The sequence below is a fragment of the Lepidochelys kempii genome, chromosome 17 (genome assembly GCF_965140265.1).
Source record: "Lepidochelys kempii isolate rLepKem1 chromosome 17, rLepKem1.hap2, whole genome shotgun sequence".
Taxonomy (NCBI): domain Eukaryota; kingdom Metazoa; phylum Chordata; order Testudines; family Cheloniidae; genus Lepidochelys; species Lepidochelys kempii.
This window is the reverse complement of record NC_133272.1, coordinates 381,234-400,776: the sequence shown is the minus strand read 5'-3', so window position 1 is coordinate 400,776 and position 19,543 is coordinate 381,234. Positions and strand designations below refer to the sequence as shown.

The window sequence follows — 19,543 nt, the reverse complement described above, 5'->3', positions numbered from 1 at the left end:
TCAATATTTTTGTAGCTACATCTTTCAATTATACTTTCCTGGCTGCCTGTATCCACATGAATATGTATTGTTATGAATTTATTAATCTACATCACTAGATAAGTACTTCTGCTGGGAAGTGGCAGTAAAACAGCACCTTTCAATTAAAACTTCACAACATTCACTTCTGTGGAACTAACTGAAACAGTGACTGCTTTTATAGATGCATATTCTTATCTACCCCATTTCTGTGCTTACTTCAGCACCCACTGTCCTGCACTGTACCCAATCCTTTTCTTTCTGTTGTCCTCTTTTTTTCACATTCTTGGAACAACTTCCCATGCGCCAAGCAAACCTCCCTTTACTTCCTCTAAAACCATTTCTTCTCTTCACCCTTGAAGCATTAATCCCCTCCCAGTGCTGTGTGCATTCCTCTTATGCCTTTTGTATTTGTCTGAGTTATACTGTATGTTCCTTGGGGCAGGGTCTGTGTCATCTTATGTGTTTGTAAAGTGATGTGTATTCTTACAGTAATCTAAATAATAAATATGGTATTAAACTAATCAGTATAGTCTTTTTGAGGCTGAGCATCGTAAAGGTACCACCTTGATCTCTTGGGGGGGGGGGGAGGGGCAGGAGATGTAAGCATAGGCATTACACAACACCTTCTGCCAAATGGCTTGTACTGCAGTTTAACCAAAGAGGTACTTGCCCATCCTGTCTTTCAAGCTAATGAAAAAAAGCCAGACTTCAAATAAAATTAAGGTCAAAACCATTGAGGTCAGAATTAGGACGGACACCCCCCCCCCCCCCCCCGAGAAACATAAGCGGATCTTGTTTAGCAATAATTTGTCAAGTTTGCATCAGACCCAGCATGGTGCTGTTGGGTGCATTGCTGCTCAAGGTACCATTTTTCAATCAGACATAGACTTGGTCCTGACCTCCATGTAAGTGAGATGACAACTTTTGCAAGAGTATGCATTGTTAACCCCAGTACTTTTGCAAAATTCTAGCTCTGGCAATTTTTTCTGTCTGTAGTCCCCTATGCTGAAATAGGGTACAGGTTAAATACAAGACAACTGGGGGTGTATATGTGTGTTCTCTCATTGAATGCCAAATCCTTATTGGGACTTCTTGAAGGAAATGGGAAATGTAGTTCACACCTTTACTGCTATATGTTCTTAAAAAATAAGTATTTGGGTACTTTTTATTTTAAAATCAAAATAAACTGTTACTATGTGGGACAATTTTCTGTGTAGCTGACTTAACAGAGCCCTGTACTTTAGAAGGCTGGTCCCTTCATAAATAAAAAGTGCATGCATTTTTTTTTTTAAATTTAACGTAATAAATGTGGCTTCTATAGAAGATATTCTAAATCATAGCTTTATTTCACTGGGCCTGACTGCAGGATGGGGTCATGGTTTTGGCATAAACAGATGGACTTTGAGAATAGTTACTGATAGCCAGTTATATGCCCTAGCTTGCAGTCTTTTTAACACAACAACGCTTTCTTACTTTAGTGAGAAGACTGGGATTGGGTTCAAAACTAGAATAATCTGAGGGATGTGTAAGTATCTACACTTTTTTAAAAAATGGGATCCTGGCCCTTCTACCATTTGTGATTGTGTCATATAGAAGGTTGCTGTTATCAAGATAATTCCTGAGCTAATGGCTGAGTGTTGGGTTAAAGTGTTGTGTGCTAGATTTGGAGGGTGTGAGGATATCTCACGCAGACTAATCTGCAGCAATATCTCTTGAGTTTGTAGGAACTCAAGTCTCAACTGCCAAGTAGTAGAATCCATCTGGGCTTTAGTGTGGCCAGAACTTTGTTTGTCTCACCCCATGCTCTGACTTTGCTCTAGTATTGCTTTCCCCAAGTTCTTGTAAAAAGGGATTTCTTAGCACTGCTTTGATCCCAGCTTTAACTGCCAAAATCCCCACACATACATTCATTATGTTTACTTGAAGCTTTTGTAAGTCTATATCACTATTTTGGAAGGCTAACGTGGTTAGGTAAATTAGTGTAAGCTGTGTGTGGTTCTTGTAGTCTTTATAGTACATATAAATTTTGAGCACACAGAAGGCTGGTTTTATGCTAAGTTTCTTCTAGGTAACTTCCAACTAAGACTACGGTAGGTAATAGATTTCCTCACCGGTCTGAAATAAGATGACCCTATTGTAGCTGCAGGGAGAGGAAAGCATGATCTGTTTTGGAAGAAAGGTGTGGCTTGTTACCATACTCTCCCCCCCACCCTTCAAACTAGACTCTAGATATTTACCAGTTCATTTTAATGTAGCAGCTGTGTGGTGACTGTGTGAAAGGAATGCCATGATCTTCCATGTAGTATTTGAAGTTTGCTTCACAGTTTGAAGGTGTCATTGCTGTTACAGGCCCTTTGAAAGGTGCATGAAGTGTAGTGCTTTTGTGCTGTCTGTAGAGACTTAGATGAGAACAATATACCAAACTGATTAAAGGTCCAATTTGCTAACCTTAAAACAACACCCCTGCCTATAAGACTCTAACATGGGGCTTTTGCTTCACTGTAGCCCAGATGACTGAAGTAATAAGTACTTCTGCTATACCCCTAACTTCCATACAAGGTTAGCCCCTGCAAGAGGGCTTTGATGCCTCAACAATGATCCCTCTGGCCACTTGAGGAGTGATAGGGGCTAGGACTCCCTTTTTAAGGCCAAACTTCACCCTGAAAGACTGTGGTTCTAATCATAGAACTGGAAGGGACCTTGAGAGGTCATCTAGTCCAGTCCCCTCCACTCAAGCAGGATTAAGTATTATCTAGACCATCCCTGACAGGTGTTTGTCCAACCTGCTCTTAAAAATCCCTAATGAGGGAGATTCCACAACCTCCCTAGGCAATTTATTCCAGTGCTAACCACTCTGACAGGAAGCTTTTCCTAATGTCCAACCTAAACCTCACTTGCTGCAATTTAAGCCCGTTGTTTCTTGTCCTATCCTCGGAGGTTAAGAACAATAATTTTTCTCCCCCCTCCTTGTAACAACCTTTTATGTACTTGAAAACTTATGTCTCCTCTCAGTCTTCTCTTCTCCAAACTAAACAAACCCAATTTTTTTTCCCAATCTTCCCTCATAGGTCATGTTTTTCTAGACCTTTAATCATTTTGTTGCTCTGTACTTTCTCCAATTTGTCCACATCTTTCCTGAAATGTGGCACCCAGAACAATACTCCAGTTGAGGCCTAATCAGCACAGAGTAGAGTGGAAGAATTACTTCTTGTCTTGCTTAGAATCATAGAATATCAGGGTTGGAAGGGACCTCAGGTAATCATCTAGTCCAACCCCCTGCTCAAAGCAGGACCAATTCCCAACTAAATCATCCCAGCCAGGGCTTTGTCAAGCCTGACCTTAAAAATATCTAAGGAAGGAGATTCCACCACCTCCCTAGGTAACACTTTCCAGTGTTTCACACCCTTTATAAGTGTACTCTCTATGCCATTATCTAAATCTTTGATGAAGATATTGAACAGAACCGGACCCAGAACCGATCCCTGCGGGACCCCACTCATTATGCCCTTCCAGCATGACTGTGAACCACTGAAAACTACTCTCTGGGAACAACTTTCCCACCAGTTATGCACCCACCTTATAGTAGCTCCACCTAAGTTGTATTTCCCTAGTTGATTTAGGAGAAGGTCATGTGAGACCGTATCAAAAGCCTTACTAAAGTCAAGATATACCACGTCTACCGCTTCCCCCCTATCCACAAGGCTTGTTACCCTGTCAAAGAAAGCTATCCAGTTGGTTTGACATGATTTGTTCTTGACAAATCCATGCTGACTGTTACTTATTCACCTCATTATCTTCTACGTGTTTGCAAACTGATTTATTTGCTCCATTATCTTTTTGGGTACAGAAGTTAAGCTGACAAGTCTGTAATTCCCAGGGTTGTCTTTATTTCCCTTTTTATAGATGGGTACTATATTTGCCCTTTTCTGGTCTTCTGGAATGTCTCCCATCTTCCATGACTTTTCAAAGATAATTGCTAATGGCTCAGATATCTCCTCAGTCGGCTCCTTGAGTATTCTAGGATGCATTTCATCAGGCCCTGGTGATCTGAAGACCTCAACTTGTCTAATTTTTGACTTGTTCTTTCCCTATTTTAGACTCTGATCCTACCTCATTTTCACTGGCATTCACTATGTTAGACTTCCAATCACCACCAACCTTCTTGGTGAAAACTGAAACAAAAGTCATTAAACACCTCTGCCATTTCCACATTTTCTGTTATTGTCTTTCCCCTCCTCATTGAGTAATGGGCCTACTCTGTCCTTGATCTTTCTCTTGGTTCTAATGTATTTGTAGAATGTTTTCTTGTTACCCTTTATGTCCCTAGCTAGTCTGATCTCATTTTGTGCCTTGGCCTTTCTAATTTTGTCCCTACATACTTATGTTTGTTTATATTCATCCTTTGTAATTTGACAGAGTTTCCACTTTTTGTAGGACTTCTGAGTTTTAGATCATTGAAGATATCCTGGTTAAGCCAGGGTGGTCTCTTGCCATACTTCCTATCTTTCTTACGCAGTGAAATAGTTTGCTCTTGTGCCCTTAACATCTCTTTGAAAAACGGCCAACTGTCTTCAATTGTTTTTCCCCTTAGACTTGCTTCCCATGGGATTTTACCTACCAACTCTGCGTTTGCTAAAGTCTTGAAATCCATTGTCTTTATTGTGCTGTTCTCCCTCCTACCATTCCTTAAAATCATGAACTCTACCATTTCATGATCACTTTTAGCCCAGTTGCCTTCCACTTTCAAATTCTCAACCAGTTCCTCCCTAATTGTCAAAATCAAATCTAGAACAGCCTTCCACTTTCAAATTCTCAACCAGTTCCTCCCTAATTGTCAAAATCAAATCTAGAACAGCCTCCCCACAGTAGCTTTCTCCACCTTCTGAAATAAAAAATTGTCTCCAATACGTTCCAAGAATTTGTTGGGAAAAATAACACATCAGGACACAGATTATCCAATAGATGTCTGGGTAGTTGAAGTCCCATATCACCACCAAGTCCTGTGCTTTGGATAATACTGGGTGATTATAAAAAGCAGGGGAAATGGAAAGGCTCTCCAGGCTCAGGCTGCAAACACACATGCCTTCTGAATACTTTTGTCTCCCCTACCGTCAGTCCTACCCCCCAGGGTTGGCTTCCTTCTTTTGTTTTTGCATGTCCCCTTTCAGAGGTACTGTGAGATATCAGTGCATGAGTGGTAGCCCTGTGCCTCAAGGCATCAGATGGTGCCGCTGAAGTAACCGTTCTTGCAGCAGGCATATTCAAGCAGAGCGTCTTCCTTGGACCTTGAGTGATTGGAATTGGACCTTCATCGATGAGAGGTCTCTTGAGATTAGGATTTATGCGGTGATCAATGCTCTTCTTCAATTCCTTGATGGGAGACGTGTTTACTCTTTTTTGAAGTCTTATTATCCAGGGTTGCACATGAAGCAGCAAAAGTGACTGAGGATGTCTGTGACATAGAGGCTGATGTATAGGGTGGTGGGGAGAGCAAATCCCTTGTGAGCTAGGATATGCTCCATTACTATCATCTTAAATCTAGCCTTCCTGTCCTCCTTGGATCTGGCCTGAAAATCCCAACAGACCTTGCGTTTGGCAGGGTTGTAGGAGTGCCTCAAATCTCGCAGGCAGCTGGAATGCCCATCGCTGTGGGGAAAGGACATGTGGCAAGTCTCACAGCCTTAAACCCTGTGTCTTGGTCATAATTATACTCCTAACTCCGAAAATCGGGGAAGAGGAAGGAACCCTGCTTCTTCCCAACCCCAACTAACAGAAACTGAAACAAAGGTAAAATATAAATAAAGTAACTACTCACACACACAATTTACATGTTAAGATAGGGAGCTGAATACAGCAGGCAGCAGAACTCTCTATGAACTGCAGGTGGTTGAGAAGGAACTGATTGGTGGTGGGCTCATATGTTTCCTTGTTCACAGCATGATGCACTGTTCCGTGCAGCCATTAGCCTGAAAACGCTACTTTGCAGTCACTGGTTGAGAATGCGCACGTGTATGCAGAGCTGTCCCTAGCCTATGCAGCCGCCCTTGGGGGGGCTGTGTGGGGCCCCAAGCCTCCATGGGGGGGGGGGGGGACAGGAGCAGGCTTGGGGGGCCAGGGGAAACCCACCCCCCAGCACAAGCCAGCAGAGCGGGTTGGAGACAGGTCACTCCACTTCCTGCCGCCTGGTGAGTGCAGGGTGGGCCTGACCCCTGCTACAGTCCTCAGGGGAAGGGCTGGAGTGGGGGTGGGAAGGGGCGGAGCAAGGGCTACGGGGAAGAGGCAGTGCAGGGGCTGGAACAGCACACAGCTGTGTAGGGCACCAGGAAATTTATGCAGCTATGTACTTTGTGTATGGGTAGGGACGGCCCTGGGTGTATGCATCCTACGGTAGAACACCCACAGGGACACTATACTCAAAAGAAGCACATTCCAATAACTACACCAGTGTGGGGAAAACTTGCTCAGTGACTCCCTTTCTTCCAGGTTAACATCATGACCATTCTAGTCATTACACCCAAGTAACTGCACAACCAGACCCCCACACTGACAACGCTTCTCAGTGCCCGCACACCAAAGTACCCACTAACCCTATTACAGAACAGAAACTCATGGACAGGCTCAGGGACAGTTCTCCTAAGGAATAACATTACAGATTGCTGAGAAACATTTTATTTCCCAGAGTCCGTTTACACTAAATAACCAAGGTCAAGCTTTTGTTTCAAAAAGGGTTTTAATGAGTCAAACATAACTATTATTGATAATGATAGCTGCGTCATTGCAGAAACAGCCTCTAACCTAACATTTTTTATGAGATTAAAATGATTCTCTGTGCTAGTGGTCAGGTTCTGACTACCCTGATCATGTCAGGGAACTGGCCAATGGGAGTGCAGAGTTGGTGCTCGGGGCCGGGGCCCCGCTGCCTAGAAGCCAGACCTGCTGCTGGCTGCTTCTGGGGTGCAGCACAATGTGGAAAAAGGTAGGCACTAGCCTGCCTTAGCTGGACAGCACCGCCGACAGGACTTTTTAACATCCTGGTCGGCAGTGCTGACCAGAGTGACCCAATGCCTTCCTTTGAAAAACACTGCACTGGGCTACTGGGTATAAAGGGAGCACTACCTCCACTTCCTCTGTGTTCAAGTTAGCCATGCTCTGACATCACATACCAGATTGGACCCTAGGCACTGAGGGGACTTTACTGGTGAAAACGTAGGCACCTGGGGAATTCAGGCACCTATAGGGTTGGGCAAGATGAGTGGATGGTTCGGAGGTGCAAACTTTTGGTCTCAGGTGCCTAAAGTGGCAGTTAGGCACCTAACCCCTTTTGTGGATCTGGCAGTTGGTATGTAGTTGCTTAACATGGGGTTTTCACAGTGATTCTTAGAGTGTTGACAACTCTTAGGATATTTGCTCTTTTTCTTAATACACCAGCTATTGGGAACGTGAGAATCTCAGCATTCATTTAAATAAAAAAAAGTTTATAGCCCTCTTGGTTGTGAAGAAATGCTGGAAAAACATGACCCCAATTGTAACCTAAAAGCTCAAAACCCAGCAGGCAAATAATACTCAGAGTTTGGCTTAAATGCCCCCACAAAGTGTGAAGATTTCTGGGGCCTTTTTTTGGTTGAGTGCTTGGGGTTACTGATACTGCAGCTAACATGAAGCTAAAAGATTAACTACAGAAGTAAGTTACTCTTTCCAAAGTTATCCTAATTGCTATTTTTACAATACTTAATGACCAGGCACCCAGGAACCAGCCTGTGCGCCAGCTGAGTTGGGAGGGGGAGACAAGAGAGGGAAGGGCCATACTTGTTGTGGAAGTAAAAAAGGGATAAAGGGGATTTGGACACAGATATCTTAGTTTTCTTAGGAATAGAGCAAGAGTCAGGCTAACTCTAATAACACAAGACTTTAAGGCAGGGCCTGGGCGAGTGGGAAGCGAGTGGGAAAACTGTAAGAGATGCTGTTAGATAAGAATGGAACACAGACTGTAGTAGGAACTGCTGAGAAAAAGTAAGATATCAGGAAGGAATATGAATAAACAAGACGCAGCAGTTGATAGTTATTGTATGTAACAAAAGGTATAAATGCTTGCCCTAATTGTTTATCAGGCAGAGACCTGCCTACGAAGGGGGGATCCCTGGCCACATGCACTCTCCCCCTTGCAATTGCTTGAGAATAAATTGTCTCTGACTTGTTGCAGAGTGAGTTTGTGTGTGTGGTTTTTGGAGGGGGGTGAGGGAGTGAGAGAACCTGGATTTATGCAGGAAATGGCCCACCTTGATTATCATACACATTGTGAAGAGAGTGGTCACTTTGGATGGGCTATTACCAGCAGGAGAGTGAGTTTGTGTGTGTGGGGGGGGCGGAGGGAGAGAGAAACCTGGATTTGTGCTGGAAATGGCCCAACTTGATGATCACTTTAGATAAGCTATTACCAGCAGGACAGTGGGGTGGGAGGAGGTATTGTTTCATGGTCTCTGTGTGTATATAATGTCTTCTGCAGTTTCCACGGTATGCATCCGCTGAAGTGAGCTGTAGCTCACGAAAGCTCATGCTCAAATAAATTGGTTAGTCTCTAAGGTGCCACAAATACTCCTTTTCTTTTTGCGAATACAGACTAACACGGCTGTTACTCTGAAACCTAAGAGTGAAGACTGCATTTTTCTTCCACAATTTGGTGCCGTGACTTGGATGGCAATGCCTGGTTGAGACAGCGGTAGCTACTGCAGACCGTTCCCCTTCGAACCCCATGGCATCACAACAGAGGTAAGAGACCCTTTGAAATCTCTATTGGGGTATTAGAAGAGGACTGCCTGTGGGGCCGTCTATCCCTTTGGAGCTTACGCCATGCAAACTTATTGATTAAGCAACAAGATCAGATGCAAAGTGGTACTGAGGAACTGTTGCCGCCCTTAATAAGGTTAGTTTGAAGTGGTACTGAGCATTTAGTCTTGCCACCCTCAATAAGGTTAATGTATCGGTGCTGAGGGGTTTTTGCCGCCTCAAATAAGGGAAAGGTTGTATTAAGTCCGGACATAAAGAATTAAGGTTATTGTTAAATGAGATGCATCAGGGTATGGGGAACGAATGTGTGTGTATGAATGAATGAAGGCGGGTATGAACCGCTAATCAGGTCCAAGACTTAAGCCGACTCCAGCTGCCCCAGGGCTACCCCATGTGGGAGTTCTGAAAGCAAGGGGGGTTAGCCAAACTTTGTGACCCAGCAGAGAATTTTCCTTACTTATGAGCCACTGACCAGGTCCAGACTTAAGCCGCTAGTTGGTGGAAACTGTGACCCAGTGGACCCTTTCCTGGGGTGTGAGTGAAAATCTTCCCTAATTTATGAGCTGCCAAATGGACAGGGGTCCCCTATGAGCCATTGAGCGGACAGGATATTCCCCTGTGTGACTGCAAAATGCATTGGGGACAGTCTAAGAATTCTCCTACACCACCGAAGGGCACCCCTGCGTACTATATGCATGTGCATTATGGTCCTAGGACCTGCAGGTATTTAGAAAACTGGAATTTTTACACACGATAGTCCATCTAAACAATTCTCACTAGAAGGTACCTTCGATCTAGATAAAATCATATACCTCAGAGGAACCCTTACATCACCAAAAGCCTCTGACATACAGTGGGAGAAATTTGTTTATTGGTGGGAGGAAGCCACAAAGAGACTCACGAGTCTCGTGTGCGGAGTCTGAAGGACTCCCAGGAAAAATTTAAAACAAGTACAGGATTTGAAAACTAAATGCAAAGCATCCGGATGCCTCCCTACCTGAGCAACTCCCTCTGCTCCTTTATATCCCCAATTAGTTAAGGCTGAAAGCAAGGAGGGAAAGGAATGGGTTAATTTGAAAGTCAGCTTGGCCTAGAGATAAAGAGAGAGCTGCTCTGCGTTCAAGGTCAAAAATCAACACAGATCATGCCAAGCGCACGCACACACACGCCTTTCAACCCCAGCTGGATGTGAAAAATATAGACAGAGGCAAAACAAATTGCAGGACTGAGATTACATTTGCAAAGGTTGGCTGCCCAGTGAGACCCAACAGTCTGCCTTTGCAACCTTGGAGCCGGTGTGGTTTGCAGACACTGAAGAAGCCACTGGCAGCCAGCTCGGACTGGAATACCGAGCAAAGGTCTCTGAAAGGGAAGACCCAAGAGACCCCAGGGCGTAAAAAAAAAAAAACAAAAAAACCCACAACACAACCAACCCTCCCAAGAGCAGAAGTAAGTTGGAGATTTTTGCAGCGTATCTCTGGACAACCTGTGCACAGGATAACCTCCCGTCCACCCCTCTCTCTCTCTCTCTCTGTCTCTCCTACCCCCGGGCCTGGCCAGCCTGGGCAGCATGTTTGTGAGTATGAAAGTGGGTCAGGGTTTGAGCACTTACGCTTCTTCCTTCCTTTGAGTGACGTGAAAGCAGTTCCCACACTCATCACTGTTTGTTATTTTATTAATGAAGCTTTAAAATTTAGTCACATGGTGTGTTCTCTTCATCTCCGCCCCTACGATCCTGCAGTCTTAGCCTGATCAACTGAGGCACAGGTAGATTGGTAACAGAAATCTGTCACAGTTTTGGTGAAGAACTGTGGAGGGGGGAGCTCTGCAGAGTGCACATCATCTCTCTGTTTTGCCCTTGACATTTCACGTTGGTTTGCCTAGCACTGGTGGTATTTTACGTTGAGGACTGCATAATTAAAGGTGAGCCCCACTCTCAGTCACAGTATGCCTGAGAACCGGAGAGAGGTTTAGCGTTCCTCCTCTCCCCCCCCGGTCTACGGGGAAAGGGTGCAGGTGAGTCTACCCCTGGTCATAGCAGGACTGGGCAATAAGAAGAGATGTGTACCTGGCAGCTAGAGAAAACTGAACAGTTAAAACACCAATTGTCTGTGTGTTCTGTCCAGGTGGCAAGCTTCATGGGGGAGGACTCAGGTAGCCCTTGTGAATGAGAATGTTTAAGGAAAGAGACCAGTAGGGGTGGGGGCTGGTTGAGGAGCCCACACACCTTGCTAAGTTGGTAGTGAAACAAAGCCTGTGCCCAGGGAAAGGGACAGTGCAGCAAGGAAAAAAGGATCGGACCCAGGCAGGCAGAGAAAAAAAAATGGAAAACCCGGTTGGAAGCCCTGAGGGGCATGGTGGCAGGACTAAGGGAAAGCAGTAAGTATAGGCATGGGGAATTTAACCCCCTGGAACAATCATTTGAATGGTAAAAATCTAAGTTGACTGGGGTGTCGTTTTGGGAGAATAAGCAAGTGATTTAAGGAAAGAGTGAAAGGTTAACTCTGTAGTTGTTGGAGGGAATCATCAATTGGATTTTGTAAAAACGCTAAAAAGAAAAAATTCTTGGTTTCTTTGCAGCCATTCTGAAGGAAAAATGGGCCCTTTTCCAAAGAAATGTCTGTAAATAAATCCAGGCAAAGAGACTATTTGATTGAAATCATTTGGCTATGAATATTTTAGTCAGATTAGCTAAAAGAACATAAGGGGTGTCTATTGGAATTTAACCACCCAAAATGTATAAAGGGGTTAAGGATGTTAAGGAAAAGAACATGTGCAGTGTATATTGTAGAAGGGGTGAAAGGAATGTAAGTACACAATGCTACTTAATTAAAAGCCTATTAGGCTCCAAGGGGCTGCAATACGAGGTGTTTTCCTTTTTACATCACTGTGTGTTTTGAAAGCAGGAGGTACAAGTAAAAGGCAATCAGACCTGGACCCATGCTTCTCACTGCAAAAAGGCCCCTCCATCTCGAGATGACTCTCCGACTGATGATTGGCCTCTCTCTCCTTCTGGTGCTGCTGTTCCTTCTGGATTGCAAGAGAAAAGGACAAGGTGAAGTGCTAGTAACCTCTCCCTTGTCATTGACAGAACTACCATGCATTTGGATTTCGCTACAAGAAGCAAATCATTACAGAGTGATGTGCTAGTAACCTCTCCCCTGTATAATGCTAAACCACGACTGTTCCAAGAGAGAAGGAACACTCGCTCTGCTGAAACCACCGAGGTCCAGGAATTCCTGATGACAAAGGACATTAAAAATTGGCCCAGGTGGAGGAAACTGAGTATTGTATATTGGCAGGGAGGGAACTGCAGGGACCGTTCTTGGGAATGTGGAGTGGAGTGGAGTGGAGGTTTGGATTTCTTCCAGGATCTGGGCTTTGTGCTTACAGACAAGTACCATCAGAATGTACTGCACTCCCTAATTGGCTTCCTGATGACGAATACCAAAGACGCCTTGCTGCCACGAACATTACCCCCACTATCCACTGCAACTTTGCAACCACCCCTGTAATTTACCCAAATACAGACAATACTGTATATTCTAATGAAACCCAATGGCCAAGGCCTTCACATCTTAGTGATTTACTTTTGTTCAGAAAAGTTATTTTTTAAGGTTCAGAATAGTTCATATGAGCGAACAATTGAGTGGAAAACAAACGGGTCGGTGGAAATAGAAATATGTGATATCACTACAAATGAGCACTAAGAATTGAAAATTGAGATTAATGGGTTCTATAGTGAGGTAGATATGATGGCCGTTCCTAGAGTCTGCAGTATGTTAGATGAAAGAGGCCCTTATTGTTATTTGGTCACCCAATTAGTGAATAATCAAATGTATACCCAAAGAGTCTGTTCTGCCACCGGAAATTTTATCTGTACTGAAATAATCCCAGTAACTAATAATTTAACCTGCACTATATTACAATATACCCCTTCCTATGCTATTAATGCTAATGCCTCTTGGAAGTACATGAAAGTGTTTGGCCAACAGATGTGGTATGGTACTTCATCAAAGAGAGATGTGTTAGGATATCGATGGACTGTGATTAATACTACTCTCGGGACTATAAAATTTATGCTGCCCTTATCCAGTTTTCAGGTCACCTCTACATATCCTAATTGCTCAAAAGGGGCTGCCATTAGGTTAGCACAGCAAAGGGCCTGGGTTTCCTCTAGAAAGAAGAGGGACTTGGCTGGACACCTATGGGATGGTGCCAATAGCGCAGCTGCAATTTGGAATATTTATAAAGGCCAACAACAGAAAGAAAAATTAGGACAGTTGGAAAAAGCCACAGGTCTTATTACGGGAGCACAGTTAACCCAGATACAGGCTGGAGTTGATGAATTACGTGTTATCTCCGCCCTTAGTTCAATGACCCAGAAACTTCTGACGATGATGGTGCTAAATATGACTGAGGCTGGGAAGGCACTGCAGTGGGATCTGGCTTGTTCAGAAATTTAGGATTTCCTGAATGACTAGCTCATGGCCATTCGCAGTGATCTGGAGCATCAGGCTTGGCCCACTGCCCTTACAGATACTTCAGGAGTATTATCTGATCTGTGGCCATGGAGACGTACTTGGAGATTTTCTGGAAGGAAGTGCAGATGTTCAGAGTGCTCCTTCCAAGCATACAGACCAACTGGAGGGATGTGGGCCCCCACATACCAAATCCTGCCGGATCTGTGGGGAGGATGCATGTGGGATTGGATAATTCACAGAGACATTTGGGAAATTAAACTACCTGGTATGCCTAACCGATTTGTAGTCAGTGCTCCTGGAGTAACACCCAACGTTTAGATAGGGAGTCAATGGACACTCTGGCCTTTAGAACCCCCACAGCTTCAGTGTGTAAGAACACTGAAGCCAGGAGAAGTTGTCACTGTTCATGGCATTTGTTGGGAAGGTATGGGACAAGGAACTACCCTGACAAGACACCTGCTCTTCCAAGCTAATGACAGTTGTGTGTATGTTAAGGCCACCACTTTGCAAGACATACATTTTAAATCTCACCACTGCTGAGGGCAATCGTATTATTTATTGGCCTGCGGCTAGAATCCTACAATCAGCCCTTAGGTTTCAGATACCCTTTAATTGGACAGCCTTAGTACCAGACCGGTTCCAAAATTTGCTTTCATTCCTACCAGAGATCCAGGAAATCTCTGAATTACAAGGTCAAATTCATATGCTTCAAAATATATCAAATTGAAAAATATGTCTTTCATACAGCCTATAGAGTGTCTACATTATGTACTAATTATGATGCATTGTGCTATGTAACTAAGGCTATAAAACAACCCCATCATATTACACTAGGAATGTTAATGCTTTTATTGTTCAGTTTAGGATTATGTTGTTGTTGTTGCAGTAGTAGTAAAGGACGTAATAATAACAACACCTTCCTCATTCATACTAACCGCGCGTTGTCATTGCATCCAACCAAAGCCCATGAGGCTGAACCATTTGATCTAAAATCAGAAATACAAGGTGTCAAGGTTCCCTCCCCACTCTGAACTCTAGGGTACAGATATGGGGACCTGCATGAAAACCTCCTAAGCTTAGTTTTACCAGCTTAGGTTAAAACTTCCCCAAGGTACAAACTATTTTACCTTTTGCCCTCGGACTTTCGCTGCCACCACCCAACGTCTAACCGGGTTTATTTTATTAGGAAAGAGCCTGTTTGGAAACGTCTTTCCCCGCAAAATCCTCCCAACCCTTGCACCCCACTTCCTGGGGAAGGCTTGACAAAAATCCTCACCAATTTGTATAGGTGACAACAGACCCAAACCCTTGGATCTTAAGAACAAGGAAAAAACAATCAGTTTCTTAAAAGAAGAATTTTAATAGAAGTAAAAAGAATCACCTCTGTAAAATCAGGATGGTACATACCTTACAGGGTAATTAGATTCAAAACATAGAAAAATCCCTCTAGGCAAAACCTTAAGTTACAAAAAGATACAAAGACAGGAATATCCATTCTATTCAGCACAGCTTATTTCCTCAGCCATTTATAGAAATCATAATCTAACACATATCTAGCTAGATTACTTACTAAGTTCTAAGACTCTATTCCTGTTCTGTCCCCAGCGAAAGCCTCACCAGACAGACCCAGACCCTTTGTTTCTCTCACCCTCCAGCTTTGAAAGTATCTTGTCTCCTCATTGGTCATTTTGGTCAGGTGCCAGCAAGGTTATCTTAGCTTCTTAACCCTTTACAGGTGGAAGAGTTCTTCCTCTGGCCAGGAGGGATTTTAAAGGTGTTTACCCTTCCCTTTATATTTATGGCACAAGGTTTGATGAAAATGGAGGTTTAAGACTGATAGTTGTGCTAGAAGCACAAAAGGGAGGAGTGGGGAAGTGAAAAAGGGATAAAGGGGATTTGGACGCAGATATAGAGCAAGAATCAGGCTAACTCTAATAACGCAAGACTAAGGCAGGGCCTGGGCGAGTGGGAAAACTGTAAGAGATGCTGTTTGAGCTTGTGTTAGGTAAGAATGGAACACAGACTGTAGCATGAACTGCTGAAAAAAAGTAATATCAGGAAGGAATATGTATAAACAAGACGCAGCAGTTGATCATTATTGTATGTAACAAAAGGTATAAATGCTGACCCTAACTGTTTATCAGGCGGAGACCTGCCTAGGAAGGGGTAATCCCTGTCCATGTGCCCTCCCCGGCTTGCAATTGCTTGAGAATAAATGGTCTCCAACTTGTTGTAAACAACCTAAGAGTGAAGACTGCGTTTTTCTGCCACATGGTCAACAGGGCTGCCCCTCGGAGGAGCAGAAAACGGGACTACCCAGCCTCCGAGGGAGCATCCTGGCACACCTCCCAGCAGAGCCGCCTCGCCCCAGGGAGCTTGGGCGGGGCCAGCCCTGGCCCTGAGGGGAACAGCCTGTCCCTGGTTTACCTAGAGGCGATCCTGACCTTGGACTCCGGCTTCCTGTGCTAGGCGTGCCTCCTGCCCCCATCTCTGTCGGTAGCTTCCGGGCTGAGGGGCGAGGCCAGCTCTCCTCAGGCCCGGCCCGACCAAGCCCTGTGGCAGGCTACGGGCCTATCGTGGCAGGCCACGGGCCTATCAGGGCAAGGTGACGCCCCGGGGTGCTGCTGGCGCTCGAGCTTCGACTCCCGCGGCCAGAACCCAGGCGCGAGACGGCTGCTCGGCAGCCCTCGACTGCCAGCCTTCCTTCCCGCCTAGCCAGGCGCCGCCCGCGCACATGCGCGTTGGACACCACCCACCCGCGACGGTCCCCTTAAGGTTGGCTGTGAGTGGGCGGGGCACTGCGGAGGATCGCGCCTCCACGCGATGATGAGGGCGGTACGTTTGCGTGACGCATGGTTGCCGCAGAAACGCTCCGCCCCCCCCCCCCCCCCCGCGCGGTGCGGTTCGCAGTGGAGCGGCCGGGAGGCGCCTGTCACCTTCAGCGCGAGCCGGAGCGGGCGGGAGACGCGGCGGCGGGGCCGCCATGGTGCTAATCAAGGAGTAGTGAGTGCGGCCGCGGAGGCGGCGGGCGCTGCGCTGCGCTGCGCTGCACAGGCGTCCCTCGCGCGGGCTGTCGGGAGGCCGGGAGGGAGGGGAGCTTTCTGCCCGCCGAGCCGGGCCCGCTGCCCGGGGAAGCCGGGTGCCTGCGGGCCGCGGTCAGGTGCCTGCCCCGTGGCCGGGGGTCTAGGTGCCGGTTAGCGGCGAGGCCGGGGCAGGGGTCGGCCAGCGCGGCTAGCTTGGGGCAGGCTGCGGGGCGCTGGGTCCCTCCTGGCTGGCCCGGCGGCGCAGCGCGTCGGGGTCCCTGCCGCGGGCAGTGCCCGGCCTCTCTGCCGGCGCTGGGGGATCGCTCCGGCAACCCGGGGAGGCTCCGTTTCTCCCCCCACCCCCCGCCTGGGCCCTTTCTCGCGCGCTGGGGGGCGGGGGCGCCCGGAGCGAAGGGTGGCCTCGGAGGAGCAGGGCCCTGTGGGCGGAGGCGAAAGGGGCTGAGGGGGACTCGCCTGTGGACCCCGCTCAGCGCTTTGCTGCGCTCCTGACACTGGCAGGGACGCTGCAGGGAGCCCCCGTGATGTAACAGTGACACTGACCCTCAGACGCATCCGCGCGCGCGTGTGTGAGCGTGAGTGTGAATGGAGCTGGGGACGGTTCACTATAACTGCGTGAGTGCTGCAGCTCTTTGGGGGCGGAGTAAGGTGAAGGTCACTAAATTAGTGCAGATTTTGTTTTCTGGCTGTGTGGCTATTTGAGTCTATAACACTATAGGTCCTTTGAGAGAGATGCTGTAGAGCTGAGCGTAGCTTAAATTCATGAGTCTGTTGAGGACAATAGACAGGTCCTGCAGGTGTAATATAAGCAGCAGAATGAGCGATCCAGCATTGGCCTGCTGAGAGAGCCCTTCTCCTACAGTGACTCTGATTTGACCATTTCTCTCTCATCAGGAGAGCTCCTACCTTTCCAATACTTTTAATAGTTTTTTTTCCCTCTTGGTCTTGAATATTTCAAGCTAATTGTTTCTACTGAATGCATCTGATGAAGTGAGCTGTAGCTCACGAAAGCTTATGCTCAAATAAACTTGTTAGTCTCTAAGGTGCCACAAGTACTCCTTTTCTTTTTGCGAAGACAGACTAACACGGCTGTTACTCTGAAATTAGTCTCTAAGGTGCCACAAGTCCTCTTTTTCTTTCTATTAAAACGTTATTAGTGAACTCTGTTCTGTCCAAGACGCAAAGGAAGATTTACGGTCAGGCCAGTGTACTATCTTGTCCTCTATCCCGTCTCTGACAGTGGTTGCAACTAGATTCTTCAGTGGAAGTGTAAGAAAAAGAATCCATGTACTGGACTCAAAGAATAAACTGCTTTATAGGGACAGGTTTTTTTTTTACCCACTATCAAAGGTTGGTTTATATCTGAAGTATGAGGGTTTACAAGCCTTCTTTTTTTAATCTTGTAACGTGTGCATATTCTCATTAGTCCAGATCCTCAGAAATCAATGGGAGTTTGGTACTTAAATATCTTTGAGGATCTGGGCCGTTATCCATATAAATAACTAATCTGTTTTAGAGTCCAGCTAAGGTCTTCGCTTCCGTCTTGTGGCAATGAATTCAGCAGACTACTTATACTTTGCTGTCTTTTTTAAAATCCTGCCTTTCAGTTTAATTGAATGGCCCTTCTTTTTGTATTGTTAGAGAGGGGAAATGGAGCACCCAGTTTACCTTCTTTAGTCCTTTCATTGTTTTCTATACCTGTTCTTATTTGTTTGCTCTATAAACCAAACAGTCAATCTTTTCAATCTCTCATAATGTGGAACTTTCTCTGGCCCCTCTAACTTTTGTTGCCCATCGGTACAGGTATTTTCTGTGACACCCTTTTTGAGATCTGGTGACTTGGACCAAACATAGCATTTTTCCATCCCATTCCTTAAGCAAATACTCACCAACAACCACATACCACACAACAGAACCACTAACCCAGGAACTTATCCTTGCAACAAAGCCCGTTGCCAACTGTGTCCACATATCTATTCAGGGGACACCATCACAGGGCCTAATAACATCAGCCACACTATCAGAGGCTCGTTCACCTGCACATCCACCAATGTGATATATGCCATCATGTGCCAGCAATGCCCCTCTGCCATGTACATTGGTCAAACTGGACAGTCTCTACGTAAAAGAATAAATGGACACAAATCAGACATCAAGAATTATAACATTCAAAAACCAGTCGGAGAACACTTCAATCTCTCTGGTCACGCGATTACAGACATGAAAGTTGCGATATTACAACAAAAAAACTTCAAATCCAGACTCCAGCGAGAAACTGCTGAATTGGAATTCATTTGCAAATTGGATACTATTACTTTAGGCTTAAATAGAGACTGGGAGTGGCTAAGTCATTATGCAAGGTAGCCTGTTTCCTCTTGTTTTTTCCTTCCCCCCCCCCCCCCCAATGTTCTGGTTTAACTTGGATTTAAACTTGGAGAGTGGTCAGTTTGGATGAGCTATTACCAGCAGGAGAGTGAGTTTGTGTGTGTATGGGGGTGGGGGGGATGTGAGAAAACCTGGATTTGTGCAGGAAATAGCCCAACTTGTTTATCATGCACATTGTGTAAAGAGTTGTCACTTTGGATGGGCTATCACCAGCAGGAGAGTGAATTTGTGTGGGGGGGTGGAGGGTGAGAGAACCTGGATTTGTGCTGGAAATGGCCCACCTGATGATCACTTTAGATAAGCTATTACCAGCAGGACAGTGGGGTGGGAAGAGGTATTGTTTCATATTCTCTGTGTATATATAAAGTCTGCTGCAGTTTCCACGGTATGCATCCGATGAAGTGAGCTGTAGCTCACGAAAGCTCATGCTCAAATAAATTGGTTAGTCTCTAAGGTGCCACAAGTACTCCTTTTCTTTTTGCGAATACAGACTAACACGGCTGTTACTCTGAAAACTAAAATTTTGAGTACTCTTTTGACTACTGCTACACGTTGAGCTGTTCACTGTAATGCTCACATCTCTTCCCTGAGTAGTTACAGTTAACTTAGAAGCTAGTAATGTGACTGAATTGTTCAAATTATTCTTTTCAATATACATTACTTATACATATACAATACATTTTCAACACTAAATTCAGTCTGTCACTGTACTGTCCATTCAATTATCTTTAAGTTCCTCTGATGGTCCTTGCAGTCGTTTTTAGTCTTGACTAAGCTTAATTTGTGTCACTGCAAATTTTTGCCTCCTCACCACTTTCTCCCCCCTCC

At 45.5% G+C, this 19,543-nt stretch overlaps 1 protein-coding gene and 1 long non-coding RNA gene across 3 annotated transcripts in view; one reads left to right on the top strand and one right to left on the bottom strand.

Annotated features, from left to right (window-relative positions):
- The window catches only part of LOC140899780 (uncharacterized), a 57,674-nt gene extending 41,573 nt beyond the window's left edge, over positions 1-16,101 (bottom strand). For both annotated transcript variants that reach the window (XR_012155444.1, XR_012155445.1), the window contains exons 1-2: positions 15,717-16,101; positions 11,738-11,835 (exon numbers count right to left, since the gene is read on the bottom strand). This is a non-coding gene — a long non-coding RNA (uncharacterized lncRNA). The remainder of the gene's footprint in view (positions 1-11,737; positions 11,836-15,716) is intronic.
- Positions 16,102-16,179: 78 nt separating this feature from the next.
- The window catches only part of PITPNA (phosphatidylinositol transfer protein alpha), a 46,166-nt gene continuing 42,802 nt past the window's right edge, over positions 16,180-19,543 (top strand). The window contains exon 1 of the mRNA XM_073315828.1: positions 16,180-16,292. Within this exon, the coding sequence (XP_073171929.1) occupies positions 16,273-16,292 (20 nt within the window). The 5' untranslated portion in view covers positions 16,180-16,272. The remainder of the gene's footprint in view (positions 16,293-19,543) is intronic.